Source organism: Colletotrichum siamense (assembly GCF_013390195.1).
Source record: "Colletotrichum siamense strain Cg363 chromosome Unknown KSG_Cg363_contig07, whole genome shotgun sequence".
NCBI lineage: Eukaryota > Fungi > Ascomycota > Sordariomycetes > Glomerellales > Glomerellaceae > Colletotrichum > Colletotrichum siamense.
This window is the reverse complement of record NW_023501020.1, coordinates 1,745,824-1,765,938: the sequence shown is the minus strand read 5'-3', so window position 1 is coordinate 1,765,938 and position 20,115 is coordinate 1,745,824. Positions and strand designations below refer to the sequence as shown.

At 54.2% G+C, this 20,115-nt stretch overlaps 6 protein-coding genes across 6 annotated transcripts; 3 read left to right on the top strand and 3 right to left on the bottom strand.

The window, feature by feature from the left end:
• Nucleotides 1–37: 37 nt before the first annotated feature.
• Nucleotides 38–1,172, top strand: NMRAL1-2 (NmrA-like family domain-containing protein 1; the record flags this gene model as incomplete). Its single annotated transcript, XM_036642642.1, has 4 exons — nucleotides 38–214; nucleotides 286–379; nucleotides 431–526; nucleotides 586–1,172. 4 exons carry the CDS (start codon nucleotides 38–40, stop codon nucleotides 1,170–1,172), a joined length of 954 nt encoding a protein of 317 aa, XP_036492192.1.
• Nucleotides 1,173–2,381: 1,209 nt separating this feature from the next.
• PEX13 (Peroxisomal membrane protein PAS20) lies at nucleotides 2,382–3,753 on the top strand (the record flags this gene model as incomplete). Its single annotated transcript, XM_036642641.1, has 3 exons — nucleotides 2,382–2,436; nucleotides 2,506–3,000; nucleotides 3,053–3,753. 3 exons carry the CDS (start codon nucleotides 2,382–2,384, stop codon nucleotides 3,751–3,753), a joined length of 1,251 nt encoding a protein of 416 aa, XP_036492193.1.
• A 1,311-nt stretch (nucleotides 3,754–5,064) lies between these two features.
• On the top strand, nucleotides 5,065–5,972 carry CGCS363_v010791 (Uncharacterized protein; the record flags this gene model as incomplete). The annotated part of the gene is made up of 4 exons (XM_036642640.1): nucleotides 5,065–5,085; nucleotides 5,176–5,261; nucleotides 5,347–5,496; nucleotides 5,597–5,972. 4 exons carry the CDS (start codon nucleotides 5,065–5,067, stop codon nucleotides 5,970–5,972), a joined length of 633 nt encoding a protein of 210 aa, XP_036492194.1.
• Nucleotides 5,973–7,063: 1,091 nt separating this feature from the next.
• Nucleotides 7,064–8,449, bottom strand: CGCS363_v010790 (uncharacterized protein; the record flags this gene model as incomplete). The annotated part of the gene is made up of 1 exon (XM_036642639.1): nucleotides 7,064–8,449. The coding sequence occupies one exon, from the start codon at nucleotides 8,447–8,449 to the stop codon at nucleotides 7,064–7,066; it is 1,386 nt and encodes a 461-aa protein (XP_036492195.1).
• A 2,940-nt stretch (nucleotides 8,450–11,389) lies between these two features.
• Nucleotides 11,390–13,804, bottom strand: CGCS363_v010789 (tRNA-dihydrouridine(47) synthase; the record flags this gene model as incomplete). The annotated part of the gene is made up of 3 exons (XM_036642638.1): nucleotides 11,390–11,471; nucleotides 11,524–13,425; nucleotides 13,473–13,804. The coding sequence occupies 3 exons, from the start codon at nucleotides 13,802–13,804 to the stop codon at nucleotides 11,390–11,392; spliced, it is 2,316 nt and encodes a 771-aa protein (XP_036491597.1).
• Nucleotides 13,805–14,916: 1,112 nt separating this feature from the next.
• On the bottom strand, nucleotides 14,917–16,589 carry pzh1 (Serine/threonine-protein phosphatase PP-Z; the record flags this gene model as incomplete). The annotated part of the gene is made up of 3 exons (XM_036642637.1): nucleotides 14,917–14,946; nucleotides 14,998–15,150; nucleotides 15,204–16,589. The coding sequence occupies 3 exons, from the start codon at nucleotides 16,587–16,589 to the stop codon at nucleotides 14,917–14,919; spliced, it is 1,569 nt and encodes a 522-aa protein (XP_036491596.1).
• Nucleotides 16,590–20,115: the final 3,526 nt, after the last annotated feature.

Genomic DNA, 20,115 nt, shown 5'->3' with positions numbered 1-20,115 from the left:
AATCCGCGCATAGCAATTACGCAAACCAGAATCAACAATGTCCAAGAAGATCATCACAGTGTTCGGAGCGACTGGTGCCCAGGGTGGCAGCGTCGTCAACACCTTCCTCAACGATCCTAAGCTCAAGGCAGAGTGGGCAGTCCGCGGTGTCACCCGTGACACCACCAAGGACTCTTCCAAGGCGTTGGCGTCCAAGGGCGTCGAGGTTGTCAGTGTAAGTTGTTTCGACTATTCTTACCTCACCCAACGATATACGAGGCAAAGAGCTAACCCTCTTCCACTCAGGCCGATCTTGGAGACAAGGCGTCGTTGGCAGCTGCTGTCAAGGGTGCTACTGCCGTCTTCGCCGTGACCAACTACTGGGATAAGCTGGACAAGGGTGGGTTTATCAAATCGGCTTGCGAGACAACCCTTTCTAACAAGAAGGCAGACTTGGAAATCCAGCAGGGCAAGAACATTGCGGACGCCGCGCAGGAGGCCGGCGTCCAGCACTTCATCTTCAGCTCTCTGCTCGACATCAACAAGCGTAAGTTTGTTAGCTTCCACGTTATGGCACAACGCAACTCACTAATACACCCTTGATAGTCTCCAAGGGCGTCCTCCCAGACGTGTACCATTTTGACAGCAAGGCCGCTGTTGAGGAATACATCCGGACCCTCTCCCTCCCCTCGACCTTCTTCCTCCCCGGCCTCTACATGTCCAACTTCCCCGGCGGCATGTTCCGCCAGACGCCTCCGGACAACGCGTGGGCCGTGAACCTGCCCATCCCGGCGTCCGCGCCGATCCCGCTCTTCGACACGGTGGCCGACACCGGAAAGTTCGTAAAGGGCATCGTGCTGAACCGCGACAAGGTCCTCGGCAAGCGCGTGCTCGGTGCGACGGCATACGTGACTGCCGGCGAGACGGTCGAGGTGTTCAAGAGGGTGTACCCCGAAGCCGGCAAGACGGCTAAGTACAACCAGCTCACGCACGACCAGTTCCGCGGGGCGCTCAAGGGCCAGGGCATGCCCGACTTCGTGGCGGAGGAGATGCTGCAGAACATGAGGCTGCTGGATGAGTTTGGATACTACGGCGGCGAGAAGCTGGACGAGTCGCACGCCATTGTCGAGGACAAGCTGACTACGTGGGAAGAGCACGTGAAGAACGCCAAGGCTTTTGCCGGGCTGCAGTGAGCGCGGAGGGTGAGAAATAAGAAACGTGATAGGACGATAGAAATTGAAGCTTGTGATTTTGAACCCTTGATGACTCAGATGGTCTAGACACTTTAAATCGTGACAAACGTGTTGTGTTGTGCTTCGTTGCAAAGAGGGTCGGTTTGCTGGCGACGCACGGCACGCTTTTGCAGCGTCATTGGTGGCTGCGTGTAGCTGATGCGGATCTGGGGATCTCGCTGTAAGTCACCGAGCAGAGGACCACAATTTCCTGTATCTGCGCGGCTATGTTTCCGACGTAGTCAATACCCGTGAATTTGAAGCTTTAGCTGGATCAAGAACGATCACAAATCATAGTGATTAGAGACGACGACAACGGTAGTCGAAGCGACGAGAGTGACATCGAGCGAGACATTTAGAGACGACGGCAGCGGACGACGGCAGCGGACGACGCCGGCGGGAACGACGATAGCGAGGAAAAGTAGTTACTCTAGCACAAAAACTTGGTGGTCTCGCAACGAATAGCCTTCGGTGCAAATAAAGACGACATAAGTCCGAAACCGCCAGAACGGTTTGAGACCCTGAATGACAATGTTTGCGATCTGATGAAAGATGCCGAGGCCTGGTTCTTTTGGCGGCGCAGCAGCGGCAACGAAGCAGCGTGAGCCAGGCCTAGGCCGCCGGCCGATATACCGAGGCAAATGGAACCTGACCCCCCGACCCCATGTTTTTTTACCTTTTAGTACCCTCGCCCTTCGCATTTCCTCTCCACATTTTCAGTGTAAACGCCAAGCACAGGCCCCGGGTCACTTGCCGCCAGCATTTGCGACTGGCAACTGCACGCACGGCTGCGTCCCCGACCCCGTCCGCCGACTGACCCCCATTACTCAGGTCTGCTGCACTATCAGCCCAATCCGCGTCCGTCATCCCAGCGACGCTCTTCCTCTCCTCTACCCCGACTTTGCCTTCCCCTCTCCTCCGCTCCTACCATCGCCAACGTCGTCGGATCGTCTTTCGACATCCCAGCTGATCGAGGTCGATTGCCATCTTCCATCCGACCTGGTTGCGAAAAGCCATCCTCCGTCACATTTCCGGTGCTCGATATAGAGAAAAACAAAGCAGCAGACGGCAACGTCGCCACCAGCCAACCCCGACCGGTAGATTGCGAGATAACGCCGAGCGACACCAACGACTGTAAGGAAAACTTCTTCCTTATCGTGAAACAAGAAAATGGCATCACCACCAAAGCCTTGGGAACGGGCCGGCGCAACTACCGCTGCGTCAAGTGCGTCTACCAGCACCAACATTGCCAATCCAGCCTCTAGATCGAGATTATTAACGGTTTCATCAATAGCTCCTACCGCCGCTTCCATCGCGACCCCGACACCGGCGGCCTCGATTGCCTCGACGACTTCACCATCGTCGGCGCCCACTGTCCCTGAGCGACCAGCTTCCCTCGCCTCCGCGGTCAACCAGAACGCCTCGGCATACAGCCGGACCGGACTCGGAGCCGGTATTGGTGCAGCAAGCCCTTACGGCGGCGGATACTCTTCGCCTTACGGCAGCCCGTACTCAAGGATGGGTTCCTACGGCGGCTACGGTGGCGGCATGTACGGAGGTTATGGCGGATATGGCGGCGGCATGTACGGAGGAGGCATGTACGGCGGCATGGGGGGAATGGGCATGGGAGGCATGCCCGGAAACCCCAACGATCCGAACAGCTTGACGAATCGATTCAACAACAGCACTCAGGCTACGTTCCAGATGTTGGAGGGCATCGTCGGCGCCTTTGGCGGTTTTGCTCAGATGTTGGAGAGCACGTATATGGCTACACACTCCAGCTTTTTCGGTAAGTTTCAGCATCGGATCGTTGACAGCACACGTCACTGACAAGAAAACAGCCATGGTTTCAGTAGCGGAACAGTTTAGTAACCTCAGAGATACCCTGGGCTCGATTCTGGGCATCTTCACTCTGATGCGCTGGATCCGTACCCTCATCGCCAAGATTACCGGCCGTCCACCCCCAGCCGATGCGACGGCTCTTACACCGGCTGCCTTTGCCAAGTTTGAAGGCCGACCGCCCATCGGCCCCGATGGCGCTCCTTTAGGACCTCCCAAGGCTTCTCGCAAGCCCCTCTTCTTCTTCATTCTTGCTGCGTTCGGCCTCCCGTACCTGATGCGCAAGATGATCAACACCATGGCCCAATCTGCGGAGGAGGAGGAACGCCGCCGCATGGCGCTCGCCGGCGAGCAACAAGCCTTGGACCCCTCCAAGCTTGACTACTGCCGCGTAATGTACGATTTCACGCCCCAAGCCGGCAACGCTGTCAAGGATGTGGACATGGAGGTGCGTAAGGGCGAACTTATCGCCGTTCTGTCCAAGAGCGACCCCATGGGCAACCCCAGTGAGTGGTGGAGATGCCGCGCTCGCGATGGCCGCATGGGCTACCTTCCCTCGACCTACCTCGAGGTTATTAAGCGACCTGGACAGCCCTTGGCCGCGATCAAGGCTGCCCCCGTGCCTGAGAAGGCCCCGGAAATCAAGACCAAGATTGGTGACGTGTCGCCCGAGAGCTTCCAGAAGAGCGTGTTCTATAACTAGGCGCCAGAGAGCTGCTCATCTGAGTAGGCGCCAGACAGTTCCTCATCTGATTTCGCGCCGGAGTGCTTCAGTGCTGCTCATCTGAGTAGGAGACACTGCTCATCTAAGTAGGAGACAGAGAGCTGCTCATCTGAGTAGGAGACACAGAGCTGCTCATCTGAGCATGTGTCAGAGAGCCTCTCACCGGGCTTTCGCAAGTTCCTCCGCAAACCCCGTCTATAAAGCCATTCATTTTCTTTGTAAAGAGTGTACGATTCTGGCATTCAGTTTAGGGGCTGTTGTTTGTCCTTTGGGACTTTAAAAGCTGGGCGTTCAGGTTGACGATTGGATCCCGTGGCATTGGGAGCGGTTTGCTGCTGGTTGGCTACTTTGGTCTCAGTATGCTATGAATACCCAAGGTAATGCCTACGAAGCAGTCTTTGTTTATAGCGAAGAGAATGCATACAATATGTTTGCACAAGTTGATCATGAAAACATAGACCGTGATGAGGCACATGCTCCGCGTGGATGAAGAACAGGCATGGCCAGACCAGCGCCAACGCGGCTCCACAGGATGTGGCTTGGTGCCCAAACCTGATTCGTGTGTCCTTTCCCATTCCTCGTGCCATCTCGATATTGACGTCAGATTGGATGACTGGAGTCAATTCGGGTGTCCTCCTACGGACGGCGGCACAACATGGCCGGCCGGGCCCGGATCCATCTGGCGGCAGCTGCCGCAGCTGCCGCATCAGGCAGATTGCACCCTTAGCTTTCCCTCAGCTTCCGTCCAGTCGACGCACGAGCCACCGATGACGTTGTTGACTTACGTCTTTTTTGCTGTACCCGGTAGCTTCCTCCCAGCTGCAGTAGGTCCCTCACACAGGAGCACCGCAGCCAGAGGGAGCGGACCCGCCCAGGTTCAGTTGCTCAGCTCTCCCCGTAACGTTTACGTAGGTATTCGTCCGCACGAAGATAGGCAGACAGGCACGTAGGGAAAGTAGACCGGTACCTTACCTGCTGGCAGACACAGGCACGTTTTGTGGTCCTGCCACCTCTACCTTACGGATCCCGTCCCACCATCGTCACCTTTCACGCACATTGTACAAAAGGCCAGCTCCTCCCAAGTCCGCCTGCCGCTTCCCTCGCAACAAATCACAGCACTCCGAATCTCCAATACCCACGCAACTTTTTCGCCAGCTCAACACACAAAACACCGTCGGTCAAGTCAGTTTGGGCTTCCGAGTGTTTCTTTCCTACAACCATCAATCCCTACTTCGACGGGAAGCACACGACCAACCTTTCACAAACTGAAGCTTTCCCCGCATCGTCAAGATGACTCTCTACTACACTCTCGTACGTCTCGGCTTTGCACAACACCGGCGTCGTGCCTCTCCTGCACTCAGGGAGGGGCAATTGAGGAGAGCCGTCGCTGACTAGATCTAGGTGTTTATGCTGCTCATGGCAGAGATGGGCCTGTTCATGCTCCTGATCGTGCCCCTTCCCTTCGCCATCAAGCGTAGACTCTTTACGTATGTGCTCTCCCTCCGCTCCCTCTGCCCCTCTGCATGCTGCGTTGCCAAAGAGCTCGAAGCTAACTGTCCGGTCTTTCCGCAGCTTCATCTCCGAGAGCCCCATCGTCGCCAAGGTCCAGTACTGGATGAAGATCACCTTTGTCTTCATCCTCATTCTCTTCATCGACAGCGTCAACCGCGTCTACCGCGTCCAGGTCGAGCTGGCGCTTGCTACCGAGAAGCAGAACAGCGGGTGCGTACATCATTGCCTCCCTTCCACAATCTCTCCCTTGGAATACCCACCTTCAAGGAGCCCCTCAGGACAATAGACTCACTAACAATTTGTCCAACAGAGCCGCCGTCATGGGCCACGAGCGCCTCGAGGTGCAAGCCCGCAAGTTCTACTCCCAGCGCAACATGTACCTCTGCGGTTTCACCCTCTTCCTGTCCTTGATCCTCAACCGCACCTACGTCATGATCCTCGAGGTCATGCGTCTTGAGGACAAGGTCCGCAGCTACGAGGGCACCCAGGGCAACACCAAGCAGAGCGAGAAGCTCGCCGTCGCCGGTGATGCTGGCGAGATTGCCAAGCTCAAGAAGGAGCTCGAGAGGAAGGACCGCGACATCGAGACCCTGAAGAAGCAGAGCGCCGGCCTGCACAAGAGCTACGACGAACTCTCCGAGCAGTACGGCCAGACGCAGCCCAAGGGCGACAAGAAGGCACAGTAAAAGGCCTTGATGTAAATCGACTTGACGACTTTTTTCTAAGTGGAAGACGACTTCGGAATAAAATTTGACACGCGGTGGTGATGAGGTGAGGGTTGGCCGGGAGCTGGACAGCTCTGAGGATCCAACAAGTTAAAGGTTAGGAGGGTTCGCCGGCACGGCGAGGCGTTTTAGCTATACATCAGCTTTGAGTTTCGACGCAATTGGATCCATTCCAAGATGAAATGTTCTCGTCCATTATGTCAGTCCCATGTTATGATTGCTTGAACGAAATGCGTAATTGATGCCTGACCAGGGCCGTCACTGTCTCGGCAGTATGAGTACCCAGGCAACCTTGACATCTGCAAACTATATATCAGGTTAAATTATATGTCTCACAGAGAAGACGATGGTCGCCTTTGTGGTCGTTGTAAAACGGGCTCATCTTGCTCAAGTCGATGATATTCTCGCATTTAGGGCAAACTGCGACTGGCGTTATGCGGTTGGGAACATCCTGTCACGAAGGCACACTTGCGGGCATGACCCTCCCATCGCGGGTTCCATACCGTCTTCACAGCAAGTAGTGTAAAGACTGCTTCCACGTTCCCAATGCTCATGTTGTTCTGAGGTTCTCTGGGCCCTCGACAGTTATCCTGACCACGATCGACGCAATTTCGATCTTGACTGTTTTTGACCCTGACTTGCCGCAAGTTTTCAAGTGAGTGCCCGAAAGACGAAGACGACGAAGACGACAACGCTATGGACGAATACGGACGACATGGAACAGCGGAGACAGCAATCGACGACGAGAGGAAAGGAAAGTTCGTTCGCCTTAACACAACAAGGTGATCAACGTAATCATTCGGTTGAACTGCAGGATTTGATGTTCACATGCAGTTGTCGTGCTGTTCGACCCAGTTGATGCCGAGAACGTGCGAACATCCTTCACAGCCGTAAGTCCGGTCAGTACGGGGTAAGAGATTTGCCATTTCAATCCATTTGGAATTCTCGTCGAACTTTTCGGCCGTGTAGTAGAAGCCATCCGGCCTCCTGTCGGTTACTCGATCTTCACATACGTTACAAGCAGACCCCCTGGTTCGGGATTTCTTATTGTATTAAACGAGTTCCCGGTCCTTCAAGCATGTTGTTCCAAGGCTAGAATGTTCTCGGAGACCATAATAATTGCGGCAAGCCTGATCTTCGCACCAAGTTATCTCTTTGAATTCAGTGTCATCTTTCAGGTTGTAGGACGCAGGATCCAACGCAAGGTACCACTGGGGACTAGACGGACTCAACTGGCCCGAGTCCTCCGAAGCATCGAACGTGCGATCAAGGGTGAATTCCCAGCAGTGTTTATGGGATCCACAGTTCCGGAAACTGGCTTGAAAGTAGGCAGTTTCGTCCGTTGTCCATCGGTAGAACTTGTGACTATCTAGCCTGCCGTCAGCATCGGTACCCATATGATATCTAGAAAACTTACGGCGGCGCGCCGCATCACTCTTGATCGCCACTCGGTCATGGACTGGAATCCCGTATCTCTCGATACCTTCGTAATGGAGACAGTGACAAGAGTTGGGGTCAAAACATAGCATAGGATCTAACCGTTGGGGGCCTTCTTCAGGGTACCATGAACAAGGTGATAGTTCTCGCAGCTCAGCAATCCGGCGTCGAAATTCGACAGCAGTGACCGGGCATTTTCTATTGGGGAACCGCAAATATTTTCTTGTCTTCAGAAGAGCCACTTGACTAGCCCAGGGAGCGTTGCCCTTCGTGTGTTGAAATTCCGCCTTCACCTCTTCAAACCGTTCTTTGTGACTAGCATGGTCACAAGTGATGGTAGAAACACTCTTTCTTCTCGAGGCCGGAAGTGACGTGTTCGAAGATACTCTCACGAAATCGTCCCATGTGAAGGTCTTGTGTTCGCACAAGCGTATGTGCCCTTCTCGACCGATACAGACTCTCGAATGTGACCTCTTCTGGCGCTCCGCAACGGAGAAGACACTCGTCGGATGGAGTCGGTCACAGCCAGAACAGTACAGGAAGGCTCTGGCGCGATCAGACGACCAACTTCTAGGCAAGCGGTTGGTTTTGCAGCCTCTGCAAAATCCTCTCGTCTCTGGCGCCGCGAAAGAAAGGGCTTTCACCCAGCCCTTGGCTTGGAAAGGCGATTTCCATAAAAAGCCGTATCCGTCGCCGTTTCTATGCCATTTGGAGAAGAGCCTCGAAGAGAAGATCCTCATGAATGTTCGCGAGGCGCGGCGGAGTTGGCAGGCGGTCGTCAGATCCGTTTGCTGCATGATATTGACCAAGATGTGGTCAGGGAGCCCGCAAAGCGGGCTCTTCGTTGCGTTGCGATATATCGCAGCTATCAAGGGGTCAATGTTGACGCCCTCGGGCCAGTTCAAATCTTCGTTGTCCTCGTTCGAGGCGAGCTTGTAGCTTGTCGATTGGGATGGCAGAGGGTACATCTGGTTTGTGTACGGCTCTTGGCCATCCTCCATCTCGTAGGCGATGTATGACGACGGACTGCTCACCGCGTGCTGGCCGAGTCCAGGGCACGCGTAGCGTTCGACATACTCGTTGAAGCAAGGCTCGATCCCGGAGGCGGTGAATGAGCCGGGTTCAGTCAAAAGGAAGCTTTCGAAATACTCCTTGGAGGAAGGGGGGTATCCTGTTGGCCACATCATTAATGATCGAAAGGTGCGTCAGGTTGGTGGTCTTGATCTTCGTATCCTGTTTGTGTTGTGTGTTGTGTATTCTGTTTCGAAAAGAAGTTCTTCCCGGTAGAGTTTGTATATTACAGGAACCTTTCGGGCTCACCTTGATAGCCACACCTTGACAGTTCACGGTACTTGGGTCTTCCACGCGATATTGGAGGCTTGCTTGTATTTAGCGCAGATATGGACAGAGATGGAGGGCAGTCACAACCAGAATCACAAAAGTGGACTCCACGATGGGAACGGATTATGTCGGCATACAGAACCCAACTATTCAGTCAGATCTCCGTTGTAGAAATCATCTCTTGGACGTTGGTCAGGAAACGCTCACATCATAGAAGTGTGAGGATAACTGCTATAAACCGTGCGTGAGTGTCCGTCTACTGCCTGAAAATCAAGAACGGCTGAGATATATAGACCCATCCATCTAGAACGTAAGCGAAAACATAGAACCGAAGAAATCATGCGTCTGAATGTGCTTCGTCTTCAGCAATTCATATCAAAGCTACCAGAAGGTCGAAGTCATCATGAGGACAGTAGCAGCAGCATGGTTTATTGAACATACGGGGCCTTTTCCGTCGTTAGTGTGCTCCTGAGGAATACTTCGAGGGAACTAGAGGAGCAGGAAACCAGTATGCTAGGCAATGTACTTGGATTACTTTAGAAAGAAAGAGAGAGAGAGAGAGAGAGAGAGAGAGAGAGAGAGAGAGAGAGAGAGAGAGAGAGAGAGAGAGAGAGAGAGAGAGAGAGAGAGAGAGAGAGAAAGAAGCCTATGTGACTTAAAATCAAACATCTCTTGAAAACCGGAAATAGTCATTAGGCTTGGAGCTAAGTTGTAGTAGACGTGTCCGGAATAACAGTATTTAAAAGAACCGACTAGGAAATGCACTTGTAGAAAGACGCAGCAAATCCTTCGAGCAAGAGCGAGTATCTGATCCCTTCTATATCAGAACTCTTGTGAAATTCCACCGTCACACTTCGGAAACAGCGGTCAGAGATATAATCGTCAAGTCATTATCGCTTAGTCCTCTTTCGCGCGTATTCAGTCAGTTTACTTGGCTAGCACCGGCACTGAAGAGCGATGAAGCATGTTGGGAAGTTGCAATTGAGCAACGGTGGTTGGGCAAGTGAAATTGGTCATTACCACTTGTGCCTCAAGTAGCCACTATTTTGTAGAAGTGATCCAGAGTCCAAAGACCTTGTCGACTGAATTCGATAGCTGCCGTGTGCTCCTTAAATAGAGAGGCGATCCCACTTAGCAGGACGTGTTGCATCTCTATTAAGCCCTAGTGTTGACGGGCATATAAAGATAAATCTAAAAGGGCCATGTATCGCAACCAAATGTTGCCTAGCCACTGATCAACTGGATCCCGGTGAACAAAGTCTGAGGCATGGATCCTTCAGCCTTGTTCGTGGTTAAGATCCATCGCTGGGGCCAAACTTCTGTAGCTTCGCCATGAAGAAAGGGACAGTAAAACAGTCAATCGTCCCCAAAAATGCTAGTATTGATACCAATACGCCATGAAATAAGCACAAGGCCGTGTGAGACACTGAAAAATCCAATGAAAGTGACACGCAGAACAATGTCAGCAGCCAGAAGCTGGGTACGTAAGAAGGCGCAGAGGTGACGCGACTGCCTTCAAGTCTCAATACTTGAATGCAGGCTTGGGACTACTTCGTCGAAAGTTTCCTCAATATGCCGGCGGAAATAGCAAATACATCAATCTCGAATTCACTGAGTGGTAAATGGTCACTGTTGATAGGCGCCGACGGAGAATGGGAGACTCAGGAGTTTGAGTCTGGTGGGCGGCGCGACGTGGAAAACTTCATGATTGACCATGCTAGGTGGCGATGGTTCTCAATCTTTATATCAGGATCAGTCGTATATGTCCGATTTATTTCTTTAAGCCAAAGGCAGCCAATTAGAACCAAGTTTGCAGCTGCTTGGAGTTGATAAACGCGTTAGTGGTCATGACGTCCCTCTCCAACTGCCCTAGGCTGGAAGTTATGCTCGGAAACGTGGATAAAATCTCCTGTACGAATACTGCAATGAATAATTTCAGACTCACGCTGGATACTAGAAGCACTAAACGGTGTCGGCTGCAAGGTTCAAATGAGCTTCGTCTGAAGGAAGGTCAAGTGTTTCGTAAGCTGTTGAACGCAGGTTGAGCGCACAACGAGAACTACACCCCCTACACCGACTCGAATTGCGGTGGGCTGTTCGTAAGATCTTTCCTTCAGGGCCTTTCAACACGTCTGGAGGCAGCAATCTGCCATGTTATGCCCAAGATGGATAGAATCTGCGTTATTCGACGATTGACCAGAAGTTCGTGACCCGACCGGAACCCTTCTACTGCTCAGCGAACAACTGATCTGAATAAGACCAACGAGGACAACGAGGCCGACAACAACGATAGGAACATTAAGGACGTCATTGATGTGATCGACAGGGACGAAGGACGAAAATCAGGGTCGCTACTAAACCTACAAGGACACTTCCTTCTAACGCCTCATCTGTAATGCAATCGCGTAATGACTTTTGATTTTGTCTAGCCCATTTTAATCCTGGGGTACATCAACTTCTGCTTTTGTGATGTGTCCCAACGTGGCCGTACCCTCGAACATGCGTCGTCTTCGTTTAAAAAAAGCCAAAGGTAGCAAGGTCTCTCTTTTCCATTTGTGCCTATCCCCGTGTCTACATCATCTTATCATGGCATCAACAACTTAACCCTCGGCCTCGTAGGCGTGGGACTTGTGCTTGGGCTGGAAGGTGAAGTTGGGGTGAGCAGGTCCAAGGAACATTTCACTGTTACGGTCGTTAGCATATATAAACATAGGAACCTCCTCGGCCAACATACCTGATCTTGATCCAGTCGCGGTAGTTCTTGCTGGCAAGAAGGGTCTCCAGATCGTTGCGTCCGTGGTACGCAGGCGGACGGTCGTTGAGGTCGGGAGGGAGGTGCTCCAGCAGACCGAGAGGAACGTAGCGGTGCGCGAAGGAGAGCCACTCGAGCAGGAAGCGGCGGGTGAATCCTATGCCCAGCTCATCCGTGCCCCAGGCCTCCATGCCGAATCTACAGAACTTCTCGACGTAGGCGAGACGCTCCGTGGCCGACTTGTCGAGGTACTGACCCTTCTCGATCTCCTCAAACAGCCAGGGCTTGACGAGGGCGCCGCGACCGATCATGATAGTATCGACCTTGGCCTTCTCGATGTGCTCGTAGTACTCAACGTGGGAGTAGCAGTCACCGTTGCCGAGGAAGAACATGCGGCCGTCCTTAGAGTTGGGAAGGGTGGATTCGTCAGGCTCCCGAGCCGTGTCGGTGAGCTTGTCCTTCTGCTCGTTGTAATCCTTGATCATCACGGCACACTCGGCGATGTAGCTCCAATCGGCCTTCTTGGTGTAGCGCTGCTCGCGACTGCGGCCATGGAGGGTGATGGCGGCGCAACCGGGAGCACCTGCACGTTCGCGGTTCTCGCGAGAGCCGAAGGCGAGCTTGCCGATGATGGAAGATGCCGTCGGGCGGTTGGATTTGACGCCGGTGCGGAGCTTGACCGTGATGGGGATCTCTCCAGAGACCGTGTTCATGCCGCGGACCATGCGCTCGAGCTTGCCGTGGGACTCCAGAAGAGCAGAGCCACCACCAGACTTGTAGATCATGTCAATAGGGCAGCCGCAGTTCAGATCAATGAGACGCAGGTGAGGGACAAATCTGCTGAGGAGGTCGGCAGACTTGACGCAATGCCAGGCCTGATTGCCAGAGATCTGGGCACCGAACTTGAGATCGCGGGAGTTGTCGTAGCCCTTCACAATGCTGGAGCTCTCGGGGTTGACCTTGGGCGGGCTGATCTCGCTTTCGTGAGCCTTCATGAGGGCCCAGTCGTTCTTTACTCCTTGGACAAGGGGCATGCCCAGAGCCATCTCGGAGTAGGTCAGTTGAGCACCAAGATCGACACAGAGTCGACGGAAAGGAAGGTTGCCCTGGGTAGTCAGGGGAGCGAGTGCGGGAGTCTCCTTGCCGAAGTAAAGCCTGCGTTTCTCAGACGGCTTCAGGGGCGGCTCGACGTACTGCGCACGCAGGTCGTCATTGTTGCCAACCCTCTGATCCTTGCGGCGCTGGTGGAACTCATCGCCCAACCTCGTGTCCTTGTTCATCCAAGTGATGTACTTGTCCGTCTCGGTGAAGTCAATCCGCTTGCGACTGAGGTCAATCTTGAGCTGGTTCTCGGTGTTGTTATAAACACCCGGCCTGAGGTCTTCACGTCCAGCCTCAACAGGAGCATCGCCAGTAGTCTTCTTGGGTTCCTCCACCAGAACAAGTTCCTTGCGGCCGTCTTCGTGCTCGACTTCCTTCATGTGGCTCTTGACGAAACGGCACTTCCAGCCGGAAGGGCAGATGCCCCATTCCTCGAAGACGGGGCACTTGCCTTCGAAGGTGTCGAGATCCTCGCGGCGACCCTCCTTAAGGTACTTGCGCAGGTCGTGGACAAGGTTGCATCTGTCACCGAATCTGCACTCGCGTGGAGAGAACTCAGAGGTGTAGGCACGGCTGTTGCAGAGACGGAGTGCGTCGTCAAAGTGGCCGAAGCTGCGCTCCTTGTTCTGGCCCTTCTCACGCTTCTCGCGCTTCTTCTTCTTGTCGCGGTTGTCGCGGGCGTCTCCCTTTTGCTCTGTGCTCTCACCACGGCCCTCAGCAGCGTCGTCGTCATCAACGACCTCATCCTGGTCTCTTGACTGGTTCTCCTTGTGGATCAGAAACCTGTCTTCGGATTAGTGATACTCATGACTCTGTCGGTGAAAACTCACTCAGCCTTGATGGGCGCAGTGCCACGTGACCTGTCTCTGTCGTCCGTCTTCTTGTCGTTCTTTTCCTTGTCGTCCGTCTTCTTCTCGGCAGGCGCATCGGTCATGGCGACATCGCCATTGCTCACCTCCGCCGCCTTCTCACCATTCTCTTTCGCGGCAATTGGCTCCACACGCTTCGTAGCCTCATCGACAGCGACACGCCCCTCACTCGAGGCCTGCGCCTCAGTCACGACGGCAGCAGATGCATCCTGGGCGCCGCCGACCTGCGCCAAGGAGTCGTCCACCTTAAGACGCTTCGAAGCGCGCTGGTCGGACTCGTCGTGGCTCTCCATTTTTGTGCTGCTTGAACCCTCCGCCGATTGACCTGTTGTAAGTTTTTTTGGTGATGGGTAAAAGTCGGAACGACGACGGGACCAGTGGTATTTGGAGGCGAGGTCAGAAAAGGGAAGGTATCGGGCGGGTCGCGCAAAAAAAAGAGGTTGATGTCACTGGCCCGGTGAGCTGCGGGCGGAAGGTGGGGCTACCTTCGTGCGGCTTGGAGGGGCACCTGCCGCGGGAAGAAGCTAGACGACAAAGACGACGACGACAGAAGCACAGGAGTCACAGCCCCGATATCACAGCAAAAAGAGGTAGTAGTACCCACCAAAATACCTACTTGCCTACCTGACAGGTCGAACATTGAAATAGGCATTTACGTAAAGTCTCAGCAACTGCCTCACTCTCAGCCCGCGTGTCTCATCACCTATCCCATAGATATCTAGACTTTTTGTTGACAACGGAGGTTCGTGTCACTCAGGATGCCCCTTGAGCCACTATAGAATTTAGGCCGATGATTCACAGATCACAGATTAGCCAAAATCTCACACGGGCGTGACGAGCGTCAATGGATGGAGGTGAAAGTCAGTCCCATATCCCTAACTATTTAATGATGATAGCCAGCTGGCCGATGCCCTCATCGACCAAAATCCACAAAATGACCTGATTGTACACAGTATCGCTAGCTCATGACTGTCCAAGACACCCCTGGTTGAAGGTATCGCTTTGCAGACTTTGAACACAGCGGGCGCTACCTGCCCCCTTTTGTCTTATCGAAGAAATCCGTCCCGTCTCCAGCTGCCTCCCAATCTTGTCCAAGCCACGATGGGGCCTGAACCGACGAACGGCGCCTACAAGAGGTTGACCCTGCCAGGTATCCCAACCTGGCCATCCCTCGACTCGGCTTTTACGCCTCGGTAGGCGTCATTCGTCTCACCGGACTCGGGTTGGCGTCTATTTCCTTCGGGGAGTTCCACCTGCCGAGGATGTTCGAGATGTCGCCGGAGCGGCACATGCCGCCGTAATATTTCTGGTTTGAGTCTTTGCCCGGTTGCCCGTTACTTTTGATTCAACATGATCCAACTTATGATGGAATAAACGCTGTCCTTCTCCCCTTCACGCTAGCTCATCAAACGCTTCGCGGCTCGACGTGCGCAGGCTGTAGAATTGTCAATTTCTGTTGTACCAACTCGGATCTTCTCCAACATACCGGACTGTTGAGCATGCTCTGTCTCTTGTTTCTGCCCTTCTTGATGTGGCTCTTCAGCGCGCTGGAGTCAAGCGGCTTGAGCAGCTCGAAGCTGCAGAGCAACTCGTTAGAGACAGACATCACGGCGCCCCAGTTGTCGAATTCGCCGCAGTACTATTTCTGGCATTAGCATGTAGTCAAAGCTGATCTGAAGCCGGCAAACTTACATTGGGAGCACTGAAAACTGTAACAAGGACCCTATCATTGAAGAATTCGTACCCGTCCTCAACCACCATATGAGCTCTGCAAATCAAGTCGAAATCATGCGTTGCAAGGAAGTCAAGAATGACCTTTTTACCGAAGCAGTAGCTGACACCTCGTTCGTTGGCCTCCCAGTCTTGTTCCATATCGGCCGGATCGGACCACAGGAGATCGTTCAAAAGTCCGTAGTCGGGTACATCAGTGGGTCGAGCGATGTTGCGAATATCGTCCATATGGCTCAGAGCAGGGGAAAGACCGCCATGCACGCAGAAAATCTTGCCCGCAACAATGGCGGCGATTGGCAGCGTGTTGAAGCAGTCGATGAAGGTCTTCCAGATCTTGACGTTGCATCGACGCTTGCACTCATCGTAAAACCCGTAAACTCTGGTGACGTTGGCGCATTCGTGGTTGCCTCGAAGGAGGAAGAAGTTCTCGGGGAACTTAAGCTTGTAGCACAGAAGGAGGAGAATCGTCTCGAGGGATTGCTTGCCGCGGTCGACATAGTCGCCTAGGAAAAGGTAGTTGGACGAAGGAGGGAAGCCGCACATTTCGAACATGCGAATCAGATCCGTGTACTGGCCGTGAACATCGCCGACGATCTTGACCGGTGCGTCAAGTTCCAAAAGGGCAGGCTGGGAGAGGAAAACTTCGCGGGCGCGCTGGCAGATGGCAACGATCTCGGCGTTCTTGAGGCACACGCTCTTGGTAACCTTGCCGGCATAACCTGCGTCTAGAAGTCGCTTGATAAAGTCGTCGAGATCAATATCCTTGATGTCGCTCATGGCCACGCCGCCCTCGTGCCTATCGCCAGAGTTTGTCGACGAGGTTTTGGCAACAGGGGTGGCGGCACCGTCGCCGCCCTTAGCCAAGATGGACTTGCCGGGCTGCTGCATGTGTGTGTTGAGGCTGCCTCCGGCACAAGGCGGTTGGTCAGATACATGGTCGACCTCGCCGGATGCCTGAGCAGCGCTCACGTCGTGATGCCCGCTCTTGATAGTGCTAGACTGGGTTGGAGACGGGGGCGGCTGGGAGTCGTCAAGCGGGGATTCGATGTCGCCTGATGGCGACGTGGGAGAAGTGGCGGAGTCATTGCGGCCTCGGGACTTACCCGACTTGACCGAAGAAGCATCGGCCTTTTCGTCAGCGGGAGAAGCAATCACAGAGTTCCTCGGGCTGTCAGTCTTGTTGCTGGAACCGGGGATTTTGGATCGCAAGGCCTTGAAGGAGCGGGATGAATCCTTGGTATCGGATCTGCCAAACGAAGGGTATGACTTGAGATCCTCGGCAGTGCGCTCACCGCCGGCACCCTTGCCAGAAGCATGGCCGCCTTCCTTGGATGGCTGGTTTCCCATGATGTAGCTGTGTTGGCCGCGATGGAGGGAACGGCGGTCGAAGCTGTTGTCGATCGGGTGCGAGCGTGGGCTGGCCTCGTCTTCGTCTGATGTATGGCTAGCCTGCTCGTCTCGCCGCTACACCCGTGGTCTGGCAGGGGGCTCGGAATGGAATGAAAGGCGATGCTGCGTTGCAATGACAGTCTTAGGGAGGATGGAATAAACGACCGAGGATGGACAGGAAGCGGATGCGGGAGGGAGAGCGGCGTCCACTTGAATTGTCCGTTTTGGGCGCGTTAAGGCGACGGCCTTTGATCGATCGCTGAGGATGTGTCGGTTGGTCTGTAAGCGAAGAAGCGGGCGAGTGACGTCGACGCGGCTCGCGGCGGGCGGGAGTTTTCTGGGGATAAGCGAGAGGAGATGGGTACGAAACGGCGGCGAGGATGGAATGAAGCTATTGAGGTATTCGTCAAGGACTGTGGTGCAAAGAATTCAAGAGTCAGCCTCGTTCGGATCGCATGGACGGGAGATAAGGCGAAAGGGCCGAGTTGCCGTTGGTGAGGAGGGACGAATGCAGCGGGCGGCGGGTGCTTAGGCGAAAGGCACGGGATAAGCCAGTGGAGTTTAGGTTCGGATTCGTACCTCGATGGAAAGGAGACTATCTCGTAAGTCGATACCTTTGCGGGTCAGGTAGGATGCAGGTTGCGGATGCAGACGCAAGTTCAATGGAATGCGGGGGGACGACGAATGGAGAGGAGGTAACGTGAGGCAGGCAAGCGAGCAGAGTAGAGCAGAGCAGAGCAGAGAGCTGCGGAGAGTATTGGCCGGCGGAGAGCGAGTTGGTGGTCGGTGGTTGGCAGTCGTGCGGCGGTGTTTGTGCTGCGAAAAGGCAATTCAGACGGGGGAAAGTAGAGTTGGTCGAGGCGCTGAGGATTGGATTTGGGGTTTGGGATAAAGGTCGACCCGACGTGTGTGTGTGGTGCGTAGGTCCCGGTGCAGTACTGTAGGTCCAGAGTGTGTGTTAGGTGTAAGGTAGGTATCCGTACGCAAAGTAGGTAGGTGCGTGGCGGAAGATGGTGGTGAGAAAGTTAAGTTGGCCGATCAGATTCTGCAAAGAGGAAGTGCAGTCCCCCGTCCCAAATTCAACCCAATGGAGTTCATTCAACCCACCTCAGGCAGGCGAGAGCGGTCGGCCGGTGTAGTGTCCCAAGGTGGTGGTTGGCGGCGGCTGCACTGGCTCTCTCTGGCCTGGGCTACGGATACACGCTACCTGTCTACCTACATGTCTACGTATGTACAGACCTACCTTACACGCTCCAGTGTCACTGGCCTGCCTTGGCTTCCCGTCGCCAAGGATCCAAAGATGGAGTTGGAGCACCTGGGTCTTGGGTCGTGGTCCCAAGGTCTCAAGGAGGAGCTGTGCTGCGACTGTCTCGCTATTTTCCTGTCGCTGTTTTCCCTGTTGACGCCGCCTGAAACCCGTCCTGGTCCACTGTCCTGGGCTGACCTGACCAGGCTTGTTGTTTTCGGTGCGCGCTTGGGGGTTGGGTTGTCTTGTCTTGTCTTGTGTCTGGTGTGCTCTGTAATTATCGTCTGCCCTGGTCGTCTTGGGCTCTTGCTTCCTCGTCGTTGAGCCGGCGACCCTGTCTTGGCTGGCTGCCCGGCCTTGCCTTGCCTTGTATTGCTTGGGCTGCAACTCGACGGCCTTGCTTGCCGGGGGCCCAGTAGGGCTCTTCCTTACCGACGACAAGGGAGGAGGTGGAATATAAAGTGGTCGAGTCGAAATGCTATTACAGCTCTGGTGTTTATTTGGAAGACATGGAAGCCTAACTAACGGCTGGCTGTCGTCTGTCGGTTTCATGCGTTGACAACCAGTCCAGAGATCGTGGATAATGTAGATAAAGTCCAGAGGTGCTTGGAAGATGCTTCGGGCGCTTGACCCCTGTGTCGATGTTGGACGAGGTGGATGTGGAATGTCGAATGTGGATGCGGTGGATGTGAACGCCAGAGCAAACAAGGTTGCGACGGAGACATAAGATGGGCGTAAGCGGAACACCGGACCAACGTAGCAGCTGTAGATCAGGGACTTGCGAATAAACACATGGCGTGTAAGAAGGAGCTCCAAGTCGTTTTCCTCCCTTTTCTCTCTCACGTGCCTAATCCATAGCTTCTGCGTACAGTTATGTGGGAATGGGGCACACTGAACAGCTATTCTTTACGCTGCCGCCGCAACAGCAGCATAATGTGTCGTCCTGCAGCCGTTGTAGGTGGTTGTCGGCCAAGCTGGCTCCGTCACGTTCAATCCTCGTGCTCACTTGGTCCAGGCCTTTGAAGCACCCTTGGGCCAATGTTGCCCTGCGCCCAATGGGAAATAAGGGAAACCAGATGGGAACGGGCGGATGCAGTGCAACTCGACCAGGTGCACCGCGAAGCTATGCAAGCGGATTGGACCATTCCATGCCCACTCCGACATGCAGCGCAATGGTGATTGATGCAGTTCGTGCTGCTTTGGGAGTCACCACGAACACATAACAGGACTAGCCAGGTGCCAATTAGGACGTCAACTCGGTCGGGAAGAGCGTGGGCTCTACAGACAGACTCCGCCGTAGTGAAGGTGAGGTGCCTCAACGTAGGGTCTGGGCCTGGACATGGTGCCGCATGGTTTTGCAACTGAGCCGATTTGCTGCCCGCAGAGACACAAGACGTGTTGGAAGTATTTTTCTCTGTTTTATTGCTGTCACAATACATAATTACACGCGTTCTTGCGCTTGCCACCAATCCCCTCATCCTCCTCCACCACCCACTGGGTCAAATATGGATTCGAGGAAACCCCCCAGTGACGACACTTGGCGTCGAGTAGTTCTTGTCACCGGTTTTTAGCGCCGCCTGTCCGCTCCAGGAAAACCGCCGGCCTCCAACTTGTAAGCTCACGCAGGTTCGACACTGTCGACTCGTGGCCACCGGTGGTGGCTTTGCACACCGGGTTCGCTGGGTCTTCCCGGCTGTGATGGTGTCTTTGAGTTAGAGGTATGTGTGTGGGTGTGTGGCAGCCGGGCGGAGAGGGGAGGGGAGGAACAAGACGAGACGGCGAGGAGGAGACGGAAGGATGGGGAGGAGAGGGGAGGAGGGGAAAACCTACCGCCTCCCATCAGTGCAGATGCAGGCGAGGAACGGCTGGCAACATCTAGTGCTTCCCCTTCTCCCGCATCCCGCTACAATCCTGCGATGGCCTAGTGTTCAAACTGGGGTTTGATAATCACGTTTAAACCTCTGCTGACATGAGATGCTCCGAGAGATCCGCCAGATCAAACACACCGAAAGCTCATACACGCTTGTGTATGGATGTCTAGTATGCAGCTTATGGAGGGCCACCTATTACCACTGAAGTCCGTACTCAAATCGCTACTTGCCTCTCTCACTCGGTGTTTTCGATCTCTCGTCTCCATCTCCAGCTGGGTCCGATGCAGCGGTACGAGGTGCACTGACTGCCCCACACGCCACGGCTACGAACATGGCCGCCACACAGCGCTGAGTTGCTATGTGAATC